Here is an 8852-nt window from a genome sequence, read left to right on the forward strand (position 1 = left end):
ATTTTCGCCCCTGATGTCACCCCAATTCATATGTAAATCACCAAAGAATTAACACACATCTTGAGATGGCATAAGCAAAAGTTGGTGTGACGATAGAAGCTCTATAAATTTAATTGTACTATCATGTTTTGTGAGATTGAGGCTTGTGTATTCTATGATCTCCATTTGTTATTGTTTTCTTGGTTGCAATGCATTTGTACTTTCAATTAACCAACACGAAGCAAAAGCTTGGAGTCATTGTTCCCTCCACGAGTTCAACCCCAACCCTCTAAAAGTTGAAATTCATTGAAGCAAAAAAAGTTTGATTGCAAAAGTTCAAACTAGAGATGTATGTTATGTACTAATAATGTGTCGAAAAGAACAATGATACCTTCTCCAAAGAAAGTTATGTACTCTTAAGTTGGGAATTTTAGAACTAAATAGTCTTGACTCTTGTGACCTTTTATACCACAAATTTATAATATTTGCCTTGATTTTTTATTGAAGAAAGCTTATATTTTTATTTGAAGGAGCTATGTAAAAGGGTCATAGACTCATGCTTAAACAGCCCCTCGTCCAATTTTTATAATTATTGTAGGAGTTGAATCACCATCCCTTCCCTTGACTTTCCTCTCTAGGTCCAAAGTACAAACCATTGATTGGTTCAAACCAAACTCACAAAATCATCCAACAAATCTGGAATTAAGGACATCGATGGTATAATATAATTTCATATTAGTCTTACATAATCCTATCTTGATCTTGTCATTATCATGATTATCAATGTACACCTTATTAATTAAAATGCATACTACATAGTACTTTTAACAATAAAGAAAGGTAATTGTGAATATTAATTTGATCCCATAGAGGCATATAGCCATTTTTTACATTAAAATGAACCGAATCTGATATTATCAAGAGGGATGAAGCTATAATTTATGAGTTTTTTAAGGGACAAACCCCAAAGTCAAGGACTATTTACATGTTCTCACTAAGAGTTGAAATAACTCATTTCTCATCTCTTCTACCCTACCTAAGTTTTTCAATGGTGATTGTAGTTCATTCAAACTATTAGCAACAGAGCAAAATTTCTCATCGATAAGTTTTCATAAAATACACAAAATGCATAAATAACAATGATAAAATTGACATTTGTTAATCCGCAAGTGTTGATGAGATGATCAAGACCACATCTTAGGAAGCTGTTGTCTTTAATCCGAATGACGGTGTGCATGTACCCCAAGGAAGATGCCAACTCGGCTCCAATAAAAAAAGAAAGGACACTCGTATTAAAAGTTTCTTCTAAATATTTGAAATTATGTGTATATCCTTCTCCATCCATCATTCCTCACTACAAATTGTTAGAATGAATCGAAAGTTACTTAAAAATCTTCAAAATTATTATGCCATTCTCCATTTATCATTCCTCGTCACAAATCTGTTCTACAAATCTCAATCATTGTTTAAAAACTCGGGAAAAAGGACATTCAGTTGAAAAAACTTTACTAATTTGTTATCAGGGTCCATTGGGTTATATTTTTATTTATTTAAAAAATGGTGGTTATTTAGAAAGAAAATCCTACATCATGGGCCATTGAGTAATTTAAATCAATTTAAACCATTTGACTCGTCCAAAATGAGATGACTTGGATGATTCAACTCGGTATTTATGGTGGATAAGGTGAGATGAAATACCAGATTTTAAAAACCATCTTACCCATAGAATCAATTCAACCAAAAAGGAAGTTATTAATAGAAAAGATTTGACAATCTAAAAAATCTTTCTAATTTTTCTATGGTCATAACTAGTTGGATGCCTAAAGCATCCGACGCCTATAAGATATTGACACTTGAGCATGAAACTACTGCTTACTCATGGAGGGGATCTTAAAACAAAATTATTTTTAATTTTTTTATAAAGATAATTGTCATCCAAAGCATGGAATTATTAATGGTGGATATTTTTTGTGTCCAACAAACAGTATTGGATATTATCACTATCCAAATCTTTTGCAAATAAGACAATAAGTAAAGTATCTTTATTTCCTCTAGATTTGAACAAATCTTATGGCAAACTTGTATATAAACCTTCCTCACTCATCTTTGAAGGTGCCCTTTCATCCCTCTAATATGTTGCTTATTGTTCGTGATCATCATGATCTGTTTATATTTTTCAATGTTGATTCGATCGTTGTTCTTGGCATTTCGATTGACACTCGGAAAAGCAGAAGCCAACTTGGGTAATTGCTCTCCCTTTCTTTTATTTTTTCTAGATTTATTTGCAATGTTAGATCGATGTGATATTGTTGACTTGTTGTTCTAGATTAATTAAACCAAAATTTCGATTCATAAATATAAAAAAAAAAAAAAAATTGTCGATTAAAAATGTTTCAGTAAAGGCAATTGAAGATCTTTCGAAGGAAAGAAGAAGAAGAAGTAGAAGAAAGAAATGGGGAACGAAATCAACAAAGCCATCAGATAAACCTACAGCAACCATTGCTTGGGAACTCATCATCATCTCTTTATCCCTACAAAGGTTTATGTTCTTTTCACTTCATCTTTTATTCTTTTGGATTCTTGACGCTCTTGTGATTTTCCTATCATCATCGACTGTTAATAGAAATATTCTCTAAATTGCAGACTCACAAGGATCTTCAACTTGCTGAATACCTGGTAAGAAGTAGTTTTAGATATTTTCTATTGTTATGGGCACACTATCTTTCTTGTTTGACGCTGGAAGCTTTGTTGCATTTTGGTTCCATTATAACTCTTGTATTATCAGGAATGATCACCTATTCTTATAGAATCTGTTGCTCTTCTTTCCTACTAAATACATGGTTATCAAAATTAATTATTTGATTCCTGTCTACGACTTCAAGAAATGAGTGTCACAGATATTTGTATCTGAAACGAGCAAACATAAAAAATTTAGATAACAATCCGCTTTGAATCATTCATAGAAAATGACACCTTCATGACAAACAACAGTTAATAATGTCAATTTGGTTGGGGATAGTACTTCCTACAAAATTTTATGTGATTAATATATATAAATTTCCACGGTGAGCGTGGAATGACCTAATTCATTTCTGCACCAAATATAGGTGTATTTGGCAATGGAAGCAGGCTACTCAGAGTTGTAGCTTTTTTTCTTAGGTGGAATCCGTCAAATGGTGGGTCTAGGAGATTTCTCAAGAACACCCAGGGTTTGTATGATTTTGGAGAAAAAGAATTCATGGGAAAAGTAAATTCCAGTGTTTTGCTTGTACCTTGGAAATTGTCAAAAAGAGATTTGTTTTTTATTTTAGGGGGTGGGGGTAATCTTAAGAGATTAACATCAGGAGATAAGATGAGAAAATCATTTTCCTTGGGAGTTTTTGGAAAATATTTTCTTGTCAAGAGAGTAAAATTACTTTCCTAGCAAAACTCATGTGCAATCCTACCATTGCAAATCGGATTTTCCCGTGATTGTATTAGACCCCCAAGGTTTCTCCTGTTGTCAAAGATGTAGTAACAATCGACTAAATAATGACTTCTCTGTGGTTGCTACATCTTGTAGGCTATAATTTCCAATGTGATTTAAAGCAGCTGTCTCATTCTTATGGAGAGTTGGAGTGTTTCAAATGCTATGAAATGCTACTTGACATTCAAAATGTGTTCAAAGAACGTAGAGGTGGTCTCTTTGGGCTTGCCAAGGTAATCTTAGATGTCTATTCTCCTACTACCATCCCTCAAGCACACCTAAATCCTAGTTTATTATTTTATTATGGCAATCATTTGTGATTTTCTTTTATTTTATCTACTTACTTGGATCAGTGATGAAAAAACATCACGTAAGTTTTGGCTTTTTGAGGAAGAAACATACAACAATATTTCTTCTTTGGACAAGTGATTTAAGTAGATGTTTTCGATTTTTACCATCAGTTTAGCAGTTCATATCAAGCCATGAGGATAATTTTTGTGGTTGTTATTGTACTAGAAAATACTGGGTGCTAGTTTGAACAAGACGATACGGAACAGCAATTGGGAGCAACGGCCTTTGACTCCAAGTCAAGTTTGTACCCTTTTCCCTTTTCTGTAATTTGCTTGAATGCTTAGAGAATTTTGTTGCTATTTATGAAAATTTTATAGTTCAAACTGCTAAGATTTTAACTATAACAACAACTTGTGAATGCTTTCAGACCTTCTACATGTATGCATTTGCAATCATGCACATGTATTTATGCACACACCCATACCGTTGAAATGTTTGCTTTTTTATATCCATACGTATGTACATGCCTATGTATGTAGTGGATAGAGTGTAGTGAAGATATCCTGGGGTGTTGAGTAGGTATACCATAAGTTGGTCTATTAAAGATTTACACCCATGCAGGGGTCACATGCAAGTTCTGGAATCCATCACTTAATGTGTCCTTCCAACAGGGCAAGTTCTAAAAATATCAGTAGAATAGGTGATTAGTCTCATCTTTTCAGGTTGATTTTTTTATGTTGTAGATATCCTAGGTGGGATCTGTCAGTGTGAATCCAATCATGTTTAGGACTGTCTTCTGGTATGTTGTTAGGAGAAGTTCCCTTTATTTTGGTACCTTATGTTTCGTTAAGTTCTGTTATGTAGAAGTGAAATAATGATTTAGAAAAAGACATTTTTCTTATTTCAAGTGAAAAATAAACACTTATAAATCCAGACTCCAGAGTTATGAATTAGTGCGTTACTGTAACTTTAAAATGTTATGAAAATTTAATGCATTTCTATAAAGAAGAAATTCATTTTTTTGGTCTTTTTTATTTTATTTTAAAGTAAATCTAAAGGATAACCTTTCAGGTTAAGATGTATGCCTAATAAATTCCCAATAATGAAGCTGCCAACTTAGCTAAGTTGGCAGAGGCATGTGGAGTGTTGATCCCACGACCTTCACGTTGGCTACTAACCACCCTTACTTGCCTAGCAACAAAATATCCCAATATTTTAACCTTTTCTGTTTGAATAAGAATTGCTGTTGTTGTTTTTAAAAAAAAATAATTTCCGTTTTTCATGTCTGTCTCAATGAGTCAAAAAACCGAACTAAAGTGTAACTTATGTGCAGATGGAATATGCAGCTCTCGATGCTTCTGTACTTGTACACATATTCAGTCATGTCCAAGATCAACATCAGCCCCCAGGTTTTAATGGCAAGGAAGCCCAAATTGAATGGAAATCACACATTGTAAGTTAATAAATAAATAAATAATAGGCTCCAAGCTTTCTTCATATCCTCTTGTGGATAAAAACTCCATAAACACATAGAGATTCACCAGTCACCCCAAGGTTTTCTTGTAATCTGCAACTTAGAAGCTTGAGAAACTAAGTTTCTTCATATTGGACAGTAATCTAAGTGTTTTTTTTTTTTCTTCCTGGATTGATCCACAGGTTTCCCACATGGATAATAATAACGAAAAACCCAAGCGGAAGAAAAAATCCAAAAGCAAAATGGAGGATTGAGATGGGACAGACATCTCTTCAAAACCCAATTAATGCTTAGGTCACAGGTCCTACACCATTGCTTTCAGCTATCTTGTTCTGTAAATTTCTGTTATGATCGAACGATCTTTGAAATTTAAACCACAGGAACTCTTTTGTTTCATGTATTTGAATCCATCAACTGTGAATATGTTGCATGTATGTACTAAAAGTCTGGGAATGGCTATTGCGACGTGAATATGATTACATACGCGTCATTTATACACTATGCCAAACTATACACAATGGAACAGTTCATCCACAAGCCCTCGTCGGAAATACACTTAACTATGATTTTTCAATAACTTCATATGCATAATACTAAATACTAAAAAAAAATGTACAAACCAAATAAATTCAACAGCTTTTTATGTATGCATTATTATTTTGTAGTATTTCTAGATGTTCCAATGTATGCCAGTAAAAACAAAATAAAAAAGACGAAGAGAGGAAGAAAGGAAGCAAACTAAATTTTTTGGATGTACGCCTCTTTCACGCCTCACACTGAGATGTACACCTAGCTGTTTTTATGTTACTCCCTCGTGCCTCAGGTAGTTTTTGTTGAGTCTCTCTTGAGATGGTTGATTTGTTTGGTTTTGACTTGAGATGTTTCAAGAGTTAGTTACTTTGTACCCCTTGGTTCTGTTTGATTTAATGGGTGCATGGTCCTTTCTGTCTGTCTTCTACGAAATATTATGGTTAGGTCCTTCTTTAGATCGATCAAGTTGCTAATAGCCACGCAATCTATTGTTCTTCGATTCTTTCTATCCGCAGGTCATTTGTGGAATGAGTAAGAGAAGTTGGTTAGCTACCTCTCATTATTGTTCTACAGTTGTACCTATTCAAGGGTCATTCATGGCATTTATAAGAGACCGTGGGATTGGAGCAGGATTTGAAATAAAAAAAGATTAATGGGATTTATAACTTGTTATTTTCATGATCCCTTGTAATTTGAGGTGGGAAATTGTTGGGTGTCTTGCATTAAGGTCTCGGGAGAACACCGAACCGTGTGAATAAGAGTGACGATTGGGTGTCATGTCCTTCATTGAAGTGCGCTTTTTAGCTTCCCAAATCTTTATGCTAATGCTCATAGTAAAAAGTTAAGACTTGATCGTGAAACGATAGATTTCAGATTGAGAAGCCTACAATTATGTAAGTTAGGGTTGTAATCATTTTTCAAAACAGTGAAACAATCTCATCTCTAATATGTGGATGTCGTCAAATGACGTAAATCTTGTTAGTTTTTCGATGTATGCATTGCTAGATATAGGAAATCTTGTCCGCATGCAGAGATTAAATGGAATGACTAATGTGAGACGTAAAAACCTAGTTTGTACACAATGGAAATTTCCTTTGTCCCCATTGTACCCCAATTTCCCTTGTCAAAGCGCGCTCTTGAGCCCTGGGATTTGACATCGGACTTGAAAAATCACGTATTAACACTTTACGCCTAATAACTATTTTCTAATTATAAAATAACTATCGTCATGAAAGCCTTATCCCAAATATTTGGGATTATAAAATAACAATAGTACTCCTATTTAATTTTCTAAAACAAGATTGGATCATAGTATTGATCCAATATATAGTCCTAGCTCAAAGGTTTCGCTGGTTTTGCCATAAAACTGTACCCATTGTTTAAAAAAATACATAGGTACTTTATGTGTGCTATGTTGTAAAATGGATGTTTGAATAATCGTTTTGAAGTTTCCTATCCTTCATACATAAGAAAATTGATGTAAAATTATCCTATAAGAAATCAATTACTTTTTGTAATAGATGGATATGGTCCTTTACATGTTGGATCCCATTTTCCCTTCCCACGGGCTTCAATGGCATGCATGGAAATCGAACATTACAAGTAAAACCAAACAAACAAATGATAAATAACAGAACTTAACCTTAATATAGTTAACAGTAATCTAACTATTGTTTCTTTTCCAGATAGATCCACAGGTTTCCCATCAGGACAACACCACGGAAGAACCCGAATCCAAATGTATAAAATACATTTGTAAGTTGTGACCTTGTAATTCTCTTTTCGATGACACATGTGGATATATGATACGCAAAGAGGTTTTGCTTTGTAAGGGGACAATTATCTTGTATTTAATGACATGTGGCCCAGCATTGTTTGTAAAATAAACTAATAAGACATAGCATTACACACACTACTTGATGTTTAATGGTATATTTATTGAAGCATTCGAGGTTTCAACATGAGTAAGTGTTTTACTTGTTTTGAATGAATAGATTTCTGTAGTTAGGAACAACAAGACTTTTCAAAAATATTGAAATGTTGATTTAACCATTTTCACACCTGACGTCACTCCAATTCACGTGGAAATCATCAAAGAATTAGCACACATCTTGGGGTGGCATAAGCAAAAGTCAGTGTGACAATAGAAGCTCTATAAATTTAATTGTATGATCATGTTTTGTGAGATTAAGGCTTGTATATTCTACAATCTCCATCTGTTATTGTTTTCTTGTTTATGATGCATTGCTGTTCCTAGCATTTCAATTAACAAACATGGAGTCGTTGTTCCCTCCACAAGTTCAATCCCAACCCTGTAAAAGTTGAAATTCATCGAATAAAAAAAAAGTTTGATTGCGGAAGTTTAAACTGGAGATGTATGTAATGTACTAATAATATGTCAAAAAGGATCATGGTACCTTCTCCAAAGAAAGTTATTATGCACTCTATCGTTGGGAATTTTAGAACTAAGTAGCTAGTCTTGACTCTTGCGACCTTTTTTGCCTACAAATATTTCAATATTGTAGAATTTTTATAATTATTGTAGGAATTGAATCACTATCCCTTCCCTTGACAGTCCTCTCAAGATGGGTCCAAAGTACAAACCATTGATTTGTTCAAACCAAACTCACAAGATCATCGAACAATCTGGAATTAGGGACATCGATGGTATAATATAATTTTGTATTAGTCTTACATAATCGTATCTTGATCTTGTCATTATCATGATTATCAATGTACACCTTATTAATTAAAATGCATCCTACATAGTACTCGAGACAAGAATGAAAGCTAATTGCGAATATCAATTAGATCTCACAGAAGCATAGAGCCATTTTTTACATTAAAATGAACCGAATCTGATATTGCATTAATTATGAGTTTTTTAAAGGACGGACCCCAAAGCCAAGGATTATTTACATGTTCTCACTAAGAATTGAAATAACTCATTTCTCACCTCTTTTACCTTACCCGAGTTTTTCAATGGTGATTGTGATTCATTCCAATTATTAGCGATGGAGAATGGCATATTCGTTTAAAGCAACAAACTCACAAATTCGTAACACAAGAAATTTTCCATTTATAAGTTCTCACGAAATATGCAAAATGCAT

At 33.6% G+C, this 8852-nt stretch overlaps 1 protein-coding gene across 2 annotated transcripts; it reads left to right on the plus strand.

Moving 5' to 3' along the window:
* The first annotated feature begins 2047 nt into the window (after positions 1-2047).
* On the plus strand, positions 2048-7763 carry LOC147403087 (uncharacterized). 2 transcript variants are annotated; one of them, XM_086438541.1, is made up of 7 exons: positions 2048-2222; positions 2377-2518; positions 2623-2655; positions 3542-3678; positions 3962-4036; positions 5070-5189; positions 6257-7763. In XM_086438541.1, exons 4-7 carry the CDS (start codon positions 3616-3618, stop codon positions 6392-6394), a joined length of 396 nt encoding a protein of 131 aa, XP_086294667.1. In that variant the 5' UTR covers positions 2048-2222; positions 2377-2518; positions 2623-2655; positions 3542-3615; the 3' UTR covers positions 6395-7763. The 2 variants fall into 2 exon arrangements, with proteins under 2 accessions (XP_086294667.1, XP_086294668.1); XM_086438542.1 differs by lacking the exon at positions 6257-7763 and adding an exon at positions 5393-5606 and having other exon boundaries at positions 2052-2222.
* The last annotated feature ends 1089 nt before the right edge of the window (positions 7764-8852 follow it).

This window comes from Akebia trifoliata, chromosome 4 (genome assembly GCF_017979445.1).
Source record: "Akebia trifoliata isolate Shusen 1 chromosome 4, ASM1797944v1, whole genome shotgun sequence".
Classification (NCBI taxonomy): domain Eukaryota; kingdom Viridiplantae; phylum Streptophyta; class Magnoliopsida; order Ranunculales; family Lardizabalaceae; genus Akebia; species Akebia trifoliata.

Coding starts and splice junctions, on each gene's coding strand:
- LOC147403087 (XM_086438541.1), top strand. CDS start 3,616: ATGCTACTTGACATTCAAAATGTGTTCAAAGAACGTAGAGGTGGTCTC. Junction 3,679..3,961: donor GTCTCTTTGGGCTTGCCAAG/GTAATCTTAGAT, acceptor TTATTGTACTAG/AAAATACTGGGTGCTAGTTT. Junction 5,190..6,256: donor TTGAATGGAAATCACACATT/GTAAGTTAATAA, acceptor TTCTATCCGCAG/GTCATTTGTGGAATGAGTAA.